General features: G+C 44.1%; 1 protein-coding gene across 20 annotated transcripts in view; it reads right to left on the reverse strand.

The window, feature by feature from the left end:
- The window catches only part of NRXN3 (neurexin 3), a gene marked incomplete at both ends in the record, with an annotated part of 1,628,308 nt that overhangs the window by 556,003 nt on the left and 1,053,296 nt on the right, over positions 1–19,009 (reverse strand). For 4 of the 20 annotated variants that reach the window (XM_082647285.1, XM_082647289.1, XM_082647287.1 and 1 more), the window contains one exon: positions 15,935–16,181. The exons of the other annotated variants lie outside the window; for them this stretch is intronic. In XM_082647285.1, coding sequence (XP_082503411.1) covers positions 15,935–16,181 — 247 coding nt within the window. Of the gene's footprint in view, positions 1–15,934; positions 16,182–19,009 lie in introns of those variants that run through there. 20 annotated transcript variants of the gene reach the window in all.

Raw genomic sequence — 19,009 nt, forward strand, 5'->3', positions numbered from 1 at the left:
TGTAAAAATCAGCCAGTTAATACAAATGCACCAGAGGTTTGTTACACATAATACCTGGTGCTTCAGAAATAAAGGGTTCAGCACCGAGAAATAAGAAGCTTAAGTAAAAATTGATTAAAAATGCACAGAAATGAAGGCAAACATCTCTGAGCTGATCAACAACACTGACTAGGAAATTTAATGTATTTACAAAGAACAGTAATCATTAACTGGCCATATCTTCAGAAACAAGCCTCTCCTACAAAGAGGAATGCTGTAGAACACAGAACAACACTTTGAAAGTTGTGAAGCAGCATATAAATGAGAGGGGTTATATTTATTTCTACCTTTTTCATTGTTGTTGATCCTAATCACTAGTCATTGGAAATGATTCTTTCCCCTACTCCTCAAGATGCTGGTTTGCTACATAGTCACACCTGTGCAAATTCTGATTCCTACTTGGAAATGTTCCTCCTTTCCTTCCTCAATGCCACCATCCTACTCGGGTACTTACTACCTTTACCTCTGATGATTGCAACAGTTTGCTCATTAGTCCTTCCAAATTCAACCTCTTGTCATACCAATTCACCCTACGTGACACTGCCAGAATACACTAATTTCATTTTTTTTAATTCATTTCATTTATTCATCCAATGCTGAATCATCATCTGTTTACTGCACTCCCAGCTACTGTGCTAGAAGCAGAAGTGGTTTCTGATGAAGGTTGCCAGATAAAACATAGGACACCCAGTTACATTTGGGTTTCAGAAAAATAACAGAAGAAATGTAGTATAAATATGTCCTAAATATTTCATGGGACATATTGATACTTAAAACTTTTTAGGGCTTCCCTGGTGGCGCAGTGGTTGAGGGTCCGCCTGCCGATGCAGGGGACGCGGGTTCGTGCCCCGGTCTGGGAGGATCCCACATGCCGCGGAGCGGCTGGGCCCGTGAGCCATGGCCGCTGGGCCTGCGCGTCCGGAGCCTGTGCCCCGCAATGGGAGAGGCCACAGCAGTGAGAGGCCCGCGTACAGCAAAAAAAAAAAAAACAACAACTTTTTAAAGTTGGTCATTTATTTGAATATCAAATGTAATTGGGTGTCTTACATTTTATTGTCTAGATGTCATGATCCTATCTGACCCCAATGAAACTTTCAACCCATTTGGGGAAATAGATACTGAACAAATCATCTTACAACTAAATGTAAAGCAGCAACTGTGAAACGTACAACAGGGGAGAGTTCCAGAAGGTTATGAGAACTGTATTTGGGGAATTTGAATTTCTTAGGGAAGTGGAAGGGGACTTCCTAGAGGAGGTGATATACAAAAGAGAGACCTCAGGTTGAAGTAGGTGTCAACCAGGGGAAGAGGTGAGGAGATTGCCTACATGGAATGAGCAAAGGCAAATCTGCAAAAGAAGAGTAGGGATGACAGAGGAGATAAGGAAGCCACAATAGAGAAGGTGGAAGGACCTGGTGTGTGATGAGGCTAAAAACTCCAGTGATGGCCAGACCAGCCAGGCACCCCTGAACAGTTTTGTCTTTATTTGAAGGATTATTGGAAGCCCGTGAAGAAAGAGGTTCTGTCCGTTTCTTTACTTTTGTTTTTTTAAAGGAAGGGAGTTACAAAACGAGATTTGCATTTTGAAAAGATACAGTACCCTCCCAAAAGGATTAAGCATAAACTTCTCAGCCTTGATCCTCTTCCTCTCTTATAAATGGTGATAATGACAAAAGAATCACAGGGTGATTGAAAGATGTAAATCAGATAATGCTCACCTTACTGGTTTGTAAATGATAAATGCCAAGGGTGCTGTTATGATAATGAGTTTTCAATGTCCTCCATCAAAGAGCCCCAGTCTCCTTTGCCAGCCCTTCTCTCAACGTTCCTCTACAGGCTCACCCTTCAGCAAACTGGGTCACTGAATCCTGAACATCTATTTTCTTCCCCCTAAATCTATTTGTCCCTTTCTCCTGCATGCCCATAGAAATCATCCTTCAAAACACGACGTAAGGTTTCCCTCTGCCACCTGGTTCTATTTAATGCCCTAATGGGTTGCGACATTTTCCCCTCTAAATTCCCATGGTTGTTTCTACCTATTTCATGACATTTGTCAAACTGTTACACGCATTACAATACTTTATGTTCTTACCTTTTAATCCACTCACTAGATTCTTCCATTAATGAAGAATCACCTTTTATAAAACAAGATCTATGTTGGTCATCCAAAATAATTGGTCATCCAAAATAATTCATTCCTGAACCTTAAAGAAGTCAGAATCTAGTGAGAAAAACAATCACCATCAATAAATGGGAGCAACTCAATATTGTATGTTTAATAAAATGAGAGTGAGCTCTTCTACCATGGCATGAACCTTCTGCGGGGCTTGAATCCTACTCATATTTAAGTATCTGGCACCCAGGACAGTGCCTAGAATGTAGTTGGAGGCTTAATATACGTTTAATAATTTTAATTATTCAATGAGAAAAGTGTTATAGAGAAAAACACAGAAGGTTGAGAACTTCACTGTGCTAATGGGAGGTAGGGAATGCTTGGCAGACTAGTTACTACAGAGTGAATTGTCAGGTGAAAAATGCGGAGAAATCTACCACATAGGAGAGATTCCCAATCGAGGGAAGAACATACTTTAAAGTCATGGAGTTCTGAAAAGGCCTAATGAGTATTGAGGCTAAAATGGTGGGTGGGAGCCACATCTGAGAGGAATATATGTCAGGTATCCATCCATCCACTCGTTCAGCAAATGTTTAAGGAAACTCACTCCTTGCTAGTCACTGTTTTAGGCACTGGAGACACAACCATGAACAAGGTAGACAAGGTCTCAGAGGTTGATGGAAGCAATACACACAACATGAACTTTCTTGGAGGTATCTGTGCTATAATAAAAAGAAATCATGCTGTTATGCTGGAGAGGAACGTGAAAGTGTGCTTTTTAGACTGGGTCATTAAGGAGATGACACTGAAGTTGAAGCCTGATGTTATAATAAGAAATGGACATGTGGCAATCCAGATGAAAAAGAAAATGTTCCAGAGGGACGGCACTGATAATATAAAGGCCCTATGATGGGAACAAAATTGGCATGTTCAAGGAACAAAAATTTTTAAAAATAAAATAAAAAGAATTAAGGGACTTCCCTGGTGGTCCAGTGGGTAAGACTCTGTGCTCTCAGCGCAGGGGACCCAGGTTCCAGCCCTGGTCAGAGAACTAGATCCCGCACGCATGTCGCAACTAAGAAGTCCACGTGCTGCAACTAAGAGTCTGCATGATGCTGCAGCTAAGAAGTCCGCATGCCACAACTAAGAAGTCCGCATGATACAACTAAAGATCCCATGTGCTGCAACGAAGATCCCGTGTGCTGCAACTAAGACACAGTGCAGCCTAAATAAATAAATCAATCAATATTAAAAAAAAAAAAAGAATTAGGCCAAGGTCTAATGAAGATCGTGTTAGGAAATGAAGTCAATAGATAAACAGGGGCAAGATTACGAAGGTAAGGGGTTAGTTTTTGTTCTAGTTACAGAGGGCATGATGTGATCTGATTGGACTTCATCCTGTAGTCTGGGAGGAGCCCATGCGAGAATGGCATGAACAGATTGGTACTTGAGATGGATGGCTCAATGGTGGGTGGAGCACAGACAGAAGGGGCAATCAGAGGCTTAGTAAGGTCTGTTAATTAGGTTGCTACAACTATCCATCCAGGTGACATGGTTGAGATTGCTGTGGGGATGGAAAGGATAGATCTCCGTATTTTAAAGAATTTGTAACCACACTGTAAGTATTTGAGTATAGACCCTACGTTTCAATTGTCCACTGCAGAGCATAGCCCAGGGCATTGCACTGCTCACTGTAAGTACTTAATAATTAAGCGCAAAGTCCAATGAAGGCATATCACACTTTTCTGTCCTAACGGTGCTTCTGCGAGCACTCTTCTCTCTGCTGTTCTCTCCTCTCTCTTTTACCAGAAAGCCCAGAAATTCTACACCCGATACTCAGTCATGCAAAGCAGGGCAGTGGACAGGAGCTGGGTGTCAGTTTCTGCCCTGTCACTGACTACCTGAATGACTTTGGTTAAGACAGTTATGTTCCTTTAGTTTTGATTACATCAGCTAAAAAATAAAAAAAAGGGACAAATAACAATTCTACTACTTGTCCTCCTGCTGCAGAGAGCTGTGGTGAGGATCAAACAAGATCTTGACTTTTCTCTGTAATGCTGTAAAACACAATTTGTAAAATTGCAAACATCAATCAATTTTAGAAAAATATACCAAAACTATTTCAATCATGAGGGAAAACTGGCCAAAATGTTGAATACTGATTTCCAGTGCAGTGTCTAAAACTGAATGAATTGAAAACATATTACCCTTTCATATACAATATATAATGATCTGCTACACACTACATAATATACTACCTCATTGATGTAAAGTATGCATTGAGCACCTAATGTGTGCAAGAAAATGTGGCTAGCTAGGGGAACTGAAGCCTGGGCAGCCACAGGAGAACAAGCCAACCTCCTCCTCTGTGTCACCCTTCTAAACAACTTCTGGATACTTCCTTTTTTGGATAGATTGTACACTTTTCTTCTCACGACAAACCATCTTCTGTCAAGAGTTCCTTGGGTAGTTAATGGTGTCTTGTGATGAGCCTTAAAACTCTCCTCTCATTTTATTCCTGATTAAAAAGAAAGGATGTGCAGGATCTAAGCTCTTGACTGATTTACACTTCAATTTAATTTCTTTCTTTTTCCTTCCATGGAAGGATGAAACCTTCCGTGTAATAAGGCTCAAAAGCTCTCATCAAACAGTTTGATTGAACTGCGGCGCACTGAGTTTCCCTTCCAGGCTGCTGGGGCAGAGAGAAAGCACGGACCCAGTGAGGGAGCAGTGCCTGGGACGGAGTGAGGACTGCATTCTGTGACAGCAATTAAGGGAACCAATTTGAGTGTTTGGAGTGACTTGGCTCTCATGCTCTCTGAACTTTCTGTGCTTCAGTTGTACCAGAGACCATCCCAGTCTCCTTGTCCACAGCAAAACAGGTGACACCTGCTTTTGCATCCTAACACTGTGGTGCAGTACAGAAAGGACTGGTGTTTCAGCCTCAACTTGCCCCTAACTTGACAAGTGTGATTTGGGAACAATTCACAAACTCCCAGGCTGTTAATCTTTCTCTGCATGAAAATAATTTGATTGGAAAAGGTCCCTATAGACCTCTTCCAAGTCCAGCGTTTGGTAATTCCACAAATGCAAGGCAGCTTTTCAGTCCAATGAAGACCTTTCATCAGAATATTCTTTTAGGGGCATCACCCCTGGGTCTGAAAAACTTAGCGTTCAGGTGGTGGGTTTATTTCTAAGTTACCCTGTGCAGGGAAATAAAGGGTCACTATCTCAACACTGTCGGAAAGAGTGTTCTTATATGATAGCTAGTCTAGTAGATCCCTAATAACTGACAGATGATGGGGTTAGCAGTACATACACATAAAATGACCCCATGGCATATAAAACCCAATAAATAAATCACCTGAAAGACAGGGATTGGCTATAGAGGTCCAAGTCCCCAGGTTTACATTCCTATCTCACATTAACACTGTCCCCCTCTTAGATTGTAATTAGCGTGTTAATGCAAGCCCCCTTGACACAACACACTGATAAATGACACCAGAATAAGGAACAGGTACTGAAACGTCTTTACGTCTGTGATGCACAGCAGTCTTAGTCCTCATGCCTGATCTTCACATTCCAGGTCAGGAGCTGACTAGGTTGCTATCAAGGCCTTTATGCTACATTATGTTTTTCTAGCTCACACATTCACCCACATGCGCTTGTGCACACACACGTATTCGCCCAATATGAAAACCATTGATACTCTTGAAATATTCATTCCATTAGTTATACCCTCAATATTAATAAGCTTCTGCCATATGTATGAATGGTCAAGAATAAAAGTAGGTTCAAAGGTGATCTAATAAGAGTGACAAGGTATTTTAGAAATCATCAGAATTGTGCCTATTGGCGCCGATAGAAAGATGAATACCAAATTTGCTAAGATAAAGATGGCACGTTACTTCAAGATCATTAATTGAGATTCTTTCATTTTGCAGGTAAGAGAACTAAAATCAGGAAGGTTTGGTGGTTTAAATTATAATTTGAGGAGAAAGACTATATGTTGGAAACTAAAATTCCTGATAAATGAGTTTCTTACGGTGAATCAAAAATGAGGTAGGTGAGTCACCAAAGAGGGTCCCTCACTCTTGGATCCTTGATTGAATATGTAACCATTCCCTACCAGCTGACTCTGGAACTTATCTGAATATCCAAGGGCTGCTTCAGAAAGCACACATAATTTCCTATAATACAATAGGACTTGTGAATAGAGGGATGTGTTCTGATCAGTTGTTCTCAATACCAGGGAACAGGTTTTATGTTTGTGCAGATTACCTGACCTAAGTTCAACACAGTCAGCCCTCCCTTCCATATCCGTGGGTCTCATTCATATCTGCAGAGTCCAGGAACATCGAATCGAAAATATTTGGAAAAAATACCAGGAATCTCAAAAAAGCAAAACTTGAATTTCCTGTGCACAGGCAACTATTTACATAGCATTTACACTGTATGTACAACTATTTGCACAGCATTCACATGGTATTAGGTATTATAAGTAATCTAGAGATGATGTAAAGTATACAGGAGGTTGTGTATGGGTTAAGGTTATATGCTAATACTATACCACTTTATTTAAGGGACTTGAGCATCTGCGGATTTTGGTACCCGTGGGGGTCTTGGAACCAATCCCCATGGATACTAAGGGGTAACTGTAGAAGCAAGGGGTTAACTGCTTAGCAAGAGGAAGAACTTGAGGTGAACTGCGTAACTCTCTGAGGCTCAGTTTCTTTTCCTGTAAATTCATGATAAGAATGGTGCCTACCCTGAAGGATAGTTGGTAAAGATTAAGGCATTTAGTTCAGTACCTGACTGCAATATTATAATTTATAAGAAATACATATTTGGTCATTCAGATGACCAAAATACACTTTTCATAGGTATTCAGTCTTCATCCACAGTTTCTGGCTCACAGCTTTCAAAACTACCAGAATTTCCAGTGATGAGAGGATAAAGGTATCTTTTGTTATGTTAATGAAATGACTTTCTGTAAGCACCTTAGGATTGGGGAGGGTGGGGGTGGGTGGCCAACTGCCAGTGGAGCCAAACTGGTGGTTAAAGGTTGGGACTTTCAGTCCCGCCCCCAACCTCCTGGGAGGGTAGAGGGGTTAGAAGTTGAATCAGTCACAAATGGCCAATGAGTTAATCAATCATGCTTATGTAATGAAGCCTCCAAAAGACCCCTAAAGGATAGGGTCTGGCTGGGGAAAGCTTCTGGGTTGGGGAACACGTGGAGACTTGGGGAGAGTGGCTCGCCTGGAAAGGGCATGGAAGCTCCCTGCACTTTCCTCATATCTTGCCCTATGTATCTCCTCCACATGGCCCAAGTGACTCAAACATTCTCTGCCTCAGTGTCAGCATCTTCCAAATGCGAAAACAGCTGTACCTATCTCAGGAGAATTAAATGCGATACCTTTAGAAGAGTGTCAGGTATATTCAAAGAACTAAAAACAGTGAATCATTATTACTAATATTATTATTATTATGAGTAAAGAAGATACTATTGTCATTCTTGTAAAAGCACAGAGGTCTCCTTTCTTGGGTTTATTTTTTCTAAGAAGATTGAATTGACAGAAGTGAACACCCAAAGATGTCCATCCGAGTATGCTGAGATAGTGGTCCATGTCAAGAGATATATAATAATTGGTTCAAGGAAAGAGATATACAATAAAACCTTGACTATCTAAGTCACAGGACCCTCCTCCCACCCAAATTATTCAGGAGGCCAAATTTTCCCAGTAGCTGAGATTTAACCCTTTAATCATCTTTTCAAACTTTAAAAAAATCAGAATGCTGCTAAAATTGACCTGAAGAATCCAAGAGGGTCTTACTTTGTTTTCCCTGTGAGCTAATTGTTCACAAGGGCCTTTCAGCCTTTATTAGAAACAGACGTTCGGGCTTCCCTGGTGGTACAGTGGTTAAGAATCCGCCTGCCAATGTAGGGGACACAGGTTCAAGCCCTGGTCCGGGAAGATCCCACATGCTGCGGAGCAACTAAGCCTGTGCGCCACAACTACTGAGCCTGAGCTCTGGAGCCCTTGATCCACAACTACTGAAGCCCGTGTGCCACAAATGCTGAAGCCCCTAGAACCTGTGCTCCACAACAAAGAGAAGCCACTGCAATGAGAAACCCATGCACTGCAACGAAGAGTAGCCCCCACTCACTGCAACTAGAGAAAGTTCGCGCGCAGCAATGAAGGCCCAATGCAGCCAAAAATAAAATAAAAAATAAATTTATATTAAAAAAAAAGAGGTTCAAAACAGTTGGTTTTATTCTGTTAGTTATCACTTATAAAGAAGCCCAAAAGACTTTGCTGCCTATCCCTACTTGCTCATGGTAAGTCTAGGACTTGAAACCAGGAATTAAATGGACAATGGAAGCATATTTAAAATTTTTGACCTGGGGAAGCTAATTCCTCTTTGGTAGTCATCGCCCATACTGCAAAAACAAGTGTCTGCCCAGGTCCATGTTCCTGAAGCTGTCAGACACACCTGTGCACTTGTACAAGTCTTGCACGCTCTTCATAAAAAAAGAGTTCCCTGTATAGCAATTTCAACTTTTAAAAAGTGCTCATTTCGCTTGGATGTCGTGGGCTGATTATTTCTTCCTCCTTGTTTGAGCTGTGCAGACAGCCAGACCCTGCCTATCTCCTCCCCCTTCCCTTCTTTGACAACATCAAATGACAAAGGTGCAAAGCAAATAAATGTTAAGTAAAACACTGACACCGGTTCAGTTTAATGCTTTGCTCTGTCAACCTGCTCTACTGCTTAGCAACCATGGTGGCTCACCCCAGTTCATTTTCATTTTAATGTGCCACACAGAAAAGCTGCCTAAATATATACCCTCGGTTCTGAAGCATATAATCTGTAAATACAGGAACAGGCGGATCATCTCCATTAGTTTCTTATGTAGCAAAAACCACAATTTGCACCCAAAACATGTAATTATATTCAAATTTTGAAAGACTGCCTGGGAAATAGTTGAAATTCACAGTTTGGGGGGAAGTCACTCAGGAGTATACACCATTGTGTTTTAATGTGGGGGGTGGCTGACAGGAATATTTCAAAACATTAAAAAAGGGAGGGTGTGGACAGTATCTCAGAAAAGGTGGCTTTCAGGTTTCTGGAGGTATTATGTTCATACAGCCACTCAACAGCTGGTGAGCAAAGGGTGGGAACTGGGGCAGGGAACGTGTCTTTGAACAATAACTGGGCTGTGGCTTCAGATGGGAAACAGAGACAGGTGAATATACAAGTCATCTCCCCGCTGCTTTCTGGCCAGTGAGGCCCAACCGGGACAGGAAATGTCTCCCTGCATGGGAACCAACCTGAATATGATCACTTTCTCACACTAGGGTCTCCCATTGAGGAGACCTCCAGAACACACAAGAACCCTACCTCTTAGCACAAAGCCAGACACCTACTGGAAGAATACATATGAAACATTAATTTCACAGAAGGCCGGGAGAATCCAACGCTGGCAGAATCCATTCCTACAGGACTTAATCTGGTTAAGGGGAGATCAACCTGAAGCAAAAGGTCTTGGAGGAATGAGAAGTCGGCATTCGTGCTGTAGAGTAAGAGGGTGATGGACGTAGCGTCGTACTGCCCGGGTTCCCAGCTGATTCTGATACTGATCAGATGCCCTTGTCTAAGTCCCCACTTGGGCCATCTGGAACATCAGAGGATCAGATAATCCCTAAGCTCGCTGTGTTTGTTGTCTGTTTCTTGAGATGACGGTCTGTCAGGGAGAACAAAAAGACCAAGAGCTTTGTGGTCAGAACCAGGTTTGAAGCCTGGCCGTACCCCTACCCTACTTTGATCAAGTCACTTAAGCTCTCTGAGTGTCACTGTTTTTATTTATGAAACGGCGGTAACCTTATTAAGGTCAAAGATTGTGAGGATTAAATGAAATTATATACGTAAAGCATTGGAAGAGTGCCTGGTACACAGGAGGTGTGCGTTACATGTTGGCATATGATCCCAGCAAGTCTTTCGCAAAAACTAACTGTAAGTAGAAATAAATCACCTGCTCTGTATAAACTCAGCTGCTGTTCTGCCCCCTGCCCTGATATGGCCAAACACAGCAGAGCATTTTAAACGCAACGCAGAGCTCCTTTCTAGTGTTGAAAAGGTGTGTTTAAATGAAAGCTGCATTCTTTCTGTCTCTGCGTGACTGTGGTGAAGTTGGATTGCGGGCTTTATAACATCACAGTGTGTCCCTCTTGTACATTATGCTGCTTCTGGTGGACAGGGGAGAAGAGAAAACCTGGCTGTGGCTGTGGCTTTGGCCTAAGTTATTGTCATAGTCAAGAAAACAGACCTACAAATACTGGCAGACCTGTGGAACCCAGACAGGTTGAAGATACACAGTTTGTCTTTAAAGACGTACAGATGGGAGAATCATGCCGTCCTAGTGCCGAGAAAGGAAAAGAGTGAGCCGCTGTAGTTCATAAAGGAAGTCCCTGGTAGAGCAGGGACGCCAGGCCTGGAATGGCAGCCGGTCTCAAGAGAGAGCCGTAGAGAGTGGGTATTAGAGTTTGTGTGCAGAGCACGGGGCTGCAGTCAGACAGAATTAGCCTGTGTGCACATCAAGGTAGAGACTCAGTCACAAGAGATAAACCAAGAGGAAAGCAAACACAAATATTAACTACAATTACTGGTGGTGTTTTCTCCATATATTTAAAGGCCCCATCTTATCAATTTTGTAAATTGCTGTCACCATCACGGAAGGTTTTATTTTCCCACAGTGGAAGTTTGAGTTCAACAGAGATGCACTGAACGTACATTTTTGCTTTGCAATGACTGGGTCCTGGGGGAGGAGGAGTGTTATGGGCTGAACTGTGTGCCCACAAAATTCATGTGTTGAAGCCTAGACCCCCAGAACTTCAGAATATAACTATATTTGGAGATAGGGCCTTTAAAGAGGTGATTAGGTTAAAATGGGACCTTTGAGTGAAACTTAATCCAATCTGACCAGTGTCCTTATTAGAAGAGGAAATTCCAACATACAAGGAAACACTGGGGATGCAGGAACACAGAGGAAAAGACCCCTTGAAGACACAGCAAGAAGGTGACCACCTGCAAGCCAAAGAGAGAGGACTCAGAAGAAACCGAATCTGCCACCACTGTGATCTTGGACTTCTAGCCTCCAGATCTGTGAGAAAATTAATTTGTTGTTGAAGCTACCCAGTCTGCTTTTTTGTTTTTTTTTAAATGGCAGCCCTAACAAACTAATACAGGAAGGGAAGTATGATTAAGTTCAAGTTTTATCTTGAGAGATCTGCCTCCCTCCCAGATCACATAGTGCCCTAGCAAAGTAAGCTTTCTGAGATCTGATAAATTCATTCATTAAAATGTAAAATAAAATATGTCATGTCTTCCAGATTCAAAATCAGACAGTACAACAATGAAGGTCTTACTACTAAATTCCAGCCATCAGCCAGTTTGGTGAAGGGTTTTGTTTTGTTTTTCCTGAAAGGAATTGTTCCAATTCTCTCATCTCTGCTCCCTCTGATACGGCAGGCCTCACCTCCCACCACCAACCCCCGCACAATGATCCGTGTTGAAAGTCCTGAAGAAACGTACACTGGGACAGTATAATCTTCCTACGGTGGCCTTTCAAGAACAAGTTAATCTCCAGACCCACCACTTGCCAGCAAATTTTAGAGACGCCAAACAACGCATCTAGACGAGACAGAGAAAAAGAAACCAATTTAATTAATTCATCACCAAGGCCAAAGACATATAAATCTTATCATTTTATCTGTCAACCAACACGCTGAATTATTCAGCAATCTGAATCCCAAGAAGGAAGGGAGAGAGAAAGTGGTTAGAAAGCAGCTGGCTGAGCAAAAGAAAGTGCTCAATAGATCAGAGCAAAACAAGCCCCGTGGCTGGAAAAACTTCAGAGGTGGGTCTCTGTGACAATGAATGAGAAGCATAATTTCTTAAAGAAAGACTCCAGGCTCATGGACCACAAGGGGGACTACCACCACCGTCTTTGCTAAGATGACTCAAGGAGGATTTATGTTGTCCCACCTACATACACACACACACACACACACACACACACAGGTTTCTGAGCAAGAGACTTTCCTCTAAATACATTGTGGTATATTCCCTTGTAAAATTGAGCTTTAGGTTTTCAACTAGGTACCCCCAAATGCCTACAGAGACAGGAAGGTCTGCTATTTTATGGAAAATAAAATATAAGGAACATACTAAACCTAGGCTCTGTAGAGAAAACTTTTTCTAAACTATAAGTATTAAAATATTTTTAAGTAGATGTGCATTGGATTTCTTACAGGTGGGAGAGAGGAAAGCAAATATACAAAACTCTCCTATGAAACTGAAGGTTGGTAAACAAATGTATTTTAGTATTTATATGTCCCATACCACTAAATTATCCAGGAGTTTCAATAAGTATGATATATAGGTATGAAAATAAAGTTGAGGACGAAAAATACCTGTAGAGTTATTCTGAATAACAGAACAATGTGAATCTGCATTTCACAAGGGATATTCAGATGTTATATGAATTAATTTGGTTGGGTATCTGGATCCTCGTCCCATCCCTCAAATTTAAAAAATTTTTAGAAGCACTTATCTTTCATAGATGATCCAAATACTTCTGAAATGATCCCGTGCTGAACAATACAATGTCTTATTTAGTTTTCTATCCTTAGCAGGTTACACACAGCCTGGCACATAGTCAATACCCAATAAATGTTAGTTCAGTTGAAGAGAGCCTGAAGGAGGGGACTGAGCAATGGGGAAAAGCTTACTAGACTCCAGTTGAGAAGAGAGTTAATTGTATCCGAAGACACAACCTTAACCTGAGACTATTGTGGATATCCCAGGCAGGTGTGGCCTTAGCCTCGCCAACTTATAAAGGAGCTCAGCCTGCTCTAGGATCAAGATTTTAGGCAAATCTATACATAATCAGTGTTTTAAAGATCAGAACCAAGTATGGGTAGAACAGCTGTTTGGAGAATTTCTCTTTCTTCCATCTGTTTTAGTGTGAGTCTCACTATGGGGCAGGATGTTTTAGAAGGAGGGGTGGCAAAAACTCATTAACAGGCAGCTCTGAGGACCTCTGGCTTCTCAGGAAATGTGCAAAGTGAACCACGGTAGAAGAAACAAGCAAAGGAAAAAATCCCTCTTGAGTCCAGAGAAGGTTCTTGAACTCAAGGCTCTAGTTTTCATTTTATACCAGAAGGAAGGGCATTTACTTCCTCACAGACAGTACAGACTGCTCCTTGTAACTCTGGAATAGGGTTGGCAGAAAACTATTAGTAACAACCACTAGTCTCATGGTGCTATGCCTCCTACCACCCCCATCTAAAAGATTTTTTAAAACAATTGCTGTTAGCTAAGCCTTTGTCTTGGACTAGGGGAAAGCAAGTGTACTCTAAGTAAGAATTAGGGGAGCATTAACGGAGCACCGAGGGGTCTCCTGGTCCTTTCAGGGAGAAAAGGGCACAGCTTAGATAAGGGATTGAAGCCAGAGTTTGGGGTATCTTGTTGCTTGCTGCTTCTCTTGATTTCAAGCTCAAAAACATTAATTAAATATGCAAGGAGCCTGCTTAATATAGATGCATTCAGTCTGTAAGCCCAGATCAGTGGGATGGGACTTCAGGATTGAAAGAGGATACTGAAAAGTTGATTTCATGAGCTTTCTTGTCTCAGTCATGCCAGATCCTGAAGTTCACTGCATTCTCAGCTCTGTGCATCTAAGGGCCTTTTCTAGGGTCTCTGGTCATTTATTTACTTTGTTCTCCTTTTCCATCGTACTGAATCTTATCAGACGTAGGTTAATGTGAAAAGAAGATGGAACCAGTTAAGAAGATTTAGAGGGTACTGAGCCACTGATCAATGAAGACATGAATAGAGAAGAGCTGTTTTTAACCTGTGCTGGCTCAACCCCTTTTGCCCCTTTAGCTGAGAGAGAGAGAGAGAGAGAGAGAGGAGAGAGAGAGAGAGAGAGAGAGAGAGAGAGAGAGAGAGAGCAAGTGCCAGAGAGAAAGAAAGAGATTGACAGACCAAGGAATCCCCGGTAAGTATTGCAAATTCCATCACTTAAGTAGTAGCTGCTCTTAACTGTTTACATCCTGAATGGAAAACATGGAGACCTTGCCAGCCTATAACCTCTAACTAATACATAATCTTCATCTCCCTGCTGATTATTTACACTAATTAGCAAAATTTAGCTAATGATCGCTGAGCGTTTCTGTGTTTAATTACGGCTATTAGGAATAGTCTGTCTGGCTTCATCTCCCATCCCTTATTTTTTCTTTCCCAATCGTTACAATCCCACCCCCACTCCTCCTTAGGAGCTAACAGCTTCTACTTCCATGAAATTGCTTTTGCATTTTTGGTGGTTGTGGTTCTTTCCTCTCCTAGGGTGTTTTTTTTTTTGAAAGCTTACACCCGACCTAGCAGGAGTCACAGAGAAAACAGCAACCAGATCGAGATCAAGCATTCCCTCCTCCCCACCACCCGCCTCCACCAACCTTACAAGCACTGAGCTGCTTGACAACTCCATCAAATAAGATGTAAAGAGACAGAAAGAGCCAGAGTACGTGCTGGCATTTTCTCAATGTGCTTCCACTTAACACTACAGAGAGCACGGAGCAGAAACCCAGGGCTAGGAGGCAGTGGGAAGAACTGACATTCCGAATGCGGTCTGTATGTTACAGGCCTTCAAAATACAAGCTAGGGCAGGGGACCTCTAGTGTGGTTTGCTCTCGCTGCCCCCCAGAGGGCTGCTCCTGCAGTTGGGTTCTGTGATCCCCATTCTCCTCACCGCCAGGGTGGAGTGCATAGTAAATAAATAACGAAGCTCCCTTCTTTAGAACAGTTTATTACAGCAAGAGCCTACCTCGGTGGCAGACATCACCCTTTCTCAGGCAGCCTGCTCAAAGCTGAATATAAATGTAAGAGCCATAGATCTCTTCCTTCAATCGCTATGCAAGGAGGGTCGTTTAGAGCAAAACATATTGTACTTATATTGTGTGAACAAGCCCACCCGTGCTACCTTTAATTGAAATAACATTTCCATAAATGGTGGAACTGAAGTGGCAGTAATTTACACTTGGTTAAATTATAAATGGACTTTGCCTTATCTTATACATTGCTTCCCCCTGGGTAGTTAGCAATATCAGGTGTACGGTTTTCACGATAGCTGCTCTCTCCTTCTGACATGTGGACAAACGTAAAGCGGCCCAAATGAACAATAATGACCACTGGTTATTAAAGATTACACTCAGCTACTCCCCCCCCCCCCGACCTTTACCACACAGGCCACTTTAAAAGCAGTTCAATCAACTTTAGGCTGAAGACCTAAGGATTCCTGCTGTCTGCTATTCTCCCACGACTAGCTCTCAAACAAGATCAGAGAGAAGAAGGGTGAAAGCAAGGTGAATGAATGAATCCTCCGAAGTGCAGCACTGGGGACTTCTCTGACCAAGTTGTCTGCCATCATGGGGGGTGAAGGAGGCAGAAGGTTGCAAAGGGGAGAATGTGGTGCTTGTGAAGCTATGAATAAGGGAGCCAAGGAGAGGAGGACCCATTAGAGGATATGGGGAGACTGGGGCAGAAAACTCTAGCCTTTTAGGGAGAAACTGGACATTTTCTTCCCTCATGCACATGCGATGCTTTTCATTATTTTAAATTCAATTTTTAAAATTCTCTTCCCACCCTTAACGTTACCTGAAAGGCAAGTGGGTTAAGGAATTGCTACACCCCATTAAAAGGATAAAGAGCAGAGAGACCCACCGTGCCCTCCTCGAAGGGAAACAGGGGAGCGATAGATAGAAATAGGCACTGAGTGATGCTTGCTGCCATGGAAATGGTGCTCGTGCTGAGAGTGAGACCCCGGCGAGGAAGAAGAGGAGGAGGAGAAGGGTACATTAGAGGAACTCCACACGGAGCTGATGATACATCCCCAGAAGAGGGACCAGATCCCAAGCGTCCAGGCCGGCCGGCGAGGAGGGCTCCGTCTCGCGTGGATTCTCAGGTGCATGGTCAACACACTGGACCACCACAGATGGGCAGTTTGAATTCCAGCCAGTGAGCAATAATGAAGTTCATGATGCCCAGGGGCCCATCATAGCAGGAGGAAGACTTGGCCCAAATTTTGGAAAGAGGGAAGGAATAAGCGTTTTCAAGACAAGATGATGAAAAAAACACAAAAAACAACAACAACTACTACTTAAAAAATAAAAGGATATAAGGCAAAAGCTCCCCTTTCCTGGAGCTGAAATTTAGGATGTCAAAGTCCACCCAGGTGTAGCAGCCCTCCTAGGGAGCCCCGGGATGCCACACATGTCAGGGGAGGCCAGGCGCAGCTCCTGATCTCTGGGCACCTCAGGCCGGATGACTGAACAGCACACTCCGGGAAGCCACACAGAGGAAAGGTGGAAACGAAGGAAGAGGAGGAGGCAGCAGGAGACCCAAGTAGGTTCAGGTTAGTTTATCCCAACATCCAAGCAGTTTGAACATTTTTTTTTTTTTTTCGTTTTCCACTCCCATGCGATGCAATGCAGAACTGCCAGGCAAAGGGGGGCTGCAGGTGGGAGACTTCTTCGCGGTTTCCTCGCAGTCTCGGTGTAAGGGCACGGAGGCTGTTAACCCTGCGCTTTCTGGAAGAGCTCCACGGAGCAGCCGCCTGCGTCCTGGGTTTCCCAACTGGATGAAAAACAGCAGCAGCAGCCGGAGGAAGAGAACAAGAAGGACCGGAGAGACAGAAGAAGAGGAGAAGGAACCCGGCGCGGAGCAGCCACCCAAACCAACGTGGCACGGGGCGCGGAGAGGTGGGTGGGCGAGCAGGGAAGGCGTGAGAGGAGGTGCCCGGTAGGCGACAGGGGTGGCCAAGAGGGGGGCGGGCGCCTGCAAAGTGCGCGGCACTGGGAGGTACAGGTGAAGTGAAGCGAGGAGTTGGGGAACCAAATTCACAAATGGGCAAGTCGTATGCAAATAGCGCACTCCTGAGAGCAAATCAGTGCCGCCCGAGCGCTCTGCCGAGGGACTGGCTGGCTCCGAGGAAGGAGGGGCCCGAGCGACCCGGAATCCTTGCCCTCCCCATTCAAGTACACGATCGCTCGCTCGCTCGCTCGTCTACACCCGCGCGAGCCTCCCGCACAGCCCCCCACCCTCCTCACGCTCCGCTCCTTTCCAGGGGAATGAGCACGCGCGCGCGTGTGTAAGGCGGGCAGACGGACCCTGCACCTTTGATCACCCTGTCCCTTCTCCTCTCCCAGGCGCAGTAAGCCAAACTCGGGCAACTGGGGAAGAAAAACTGAAGGCGGAAGCTAAGGCTAAGGTAGCCCCAAATAGAAATGAAAATAACCCCCGTGAGTAGCAGAAGCGCCGGGACGTCTGCACACGGCGGTGCCACAGATGCTCCCCCTGAACTGGTGGTCAGCACCGCGTGGCCACTCTCCCGGGTGGGTGTGCCTCTCTGGGGGTTCAGATGCCCAGGGCCCACCCGAGGGGCGAATGGCGGGAACGCGTCTTGGTTCTCAAAGGGGAAGGCAGAGAGGTGGACCGGGAACTCCGGAGGGTGAGAGCTTTGATGGCTGGAGGCCCTTCCATCCCTGGTAAACAGGATGCTTTTGGAATTCAGGACCCAGGGGTTAGCGCCCGTGCTGGCTGACCTGGTCAAAGAACTTCAGGAGAGGTGAGGGCTGCATCTGCTGGCCTGTCCTGGACTGGCCTTAGAGGTGCTGCCCCAGGTGGGTGAAGCCTTCGGGCCTCCAGGACTCTGGGCACTAAAGAGAGTGCGGCTTTTACATCCAGGCTGAACCTGCAGGGGAGAGCCGGAGTGGCAGGAAGAAGCTTGGCGCACCTGTTGTGGCCATCTGTCACTCCAGGAGAAAGCTGACCCAGGGCTCTGCCAAGGCACGGTAACATTCCGGATGCGGCGGCCTCCATTCTACGCCCCCTCTCTCCCCCGCCCAACTTCTCCTAACTATGCTGTTCAGCAGGATACAGAAAGCCAACAGCCTCCTAGACTCTGGGGGCTTGCTGGCTCTGACTCCTTCCTTCCCACTCACCTTGCTTACAAAAGCACACTATATATATATTTGGGGGGGGGCAGGTGGAGATGGAGGAGATAGGTGAGGGAATAATTAGGGGGCATTCCTTTTTTGAAAAGGAGTTTATAGCACCTCTTATACTTCTGCTCTCACTAAACATTTCAACCCCGCTGACTGAGAATAAGGGATTAAGACAGTCCTATTTATTCTTGGGGCACCTCGAGGAGACACTGAAGAAGTTAGCATTACCTGTCTCTAACATAAAGATACCAAACCTATGAATGATTTGTCTTCAAGGTCAGATATCAAGTTCATTTCAGAATTTATGCCGGTGACTTGGTACTTTGGTTATGAAATTGGTGTTGTCCTAAGGATCCCTGCTGCCCATGGTAGATTCTGCACGGTCATCCCACCTGTTCTGGCTCTCAGCTGTAAGGGTGATTAGATCCACAGCCTCCAGTGGAATAGCCCTCATTCGTGATCTTTCATGCCTTTGGGTGGTGGCCCACAAACACGATGTTTTAAACTAGCAACATGTACCTAGGAACAGCACAATAAGAGAGAGGGGTGATTTATGGAGACTCGACATAAACCTGTTTCCTCCTCTGTAAAATGGGAATAATTCCTCCCTTTATGAGGTTCTTGGGAGTATTAAATGAGATAATGTATACACAGCATCTGGCACAGCACCAGACAGAGTGGCAGTACTCTTTGTCTCATAGAAAAATAAACTAAAGCTCCAAGAAGGTTAAGTACATGTTTAGGGTCTAAGGCTACTGTTAGGACAAAAGTGAGAAGAAAAAATATATTAATA

Source organism: Grampus griseus (genome assembly GCF_964374135.1).
Source record: "Grampus griseus genome assembly, chromosome: 2".
NCBI lineage: Eukaryota > Metazoa > Chordata > Mammalia > Artiodactyla > Delphinidae > Grampus > Grampus griseus.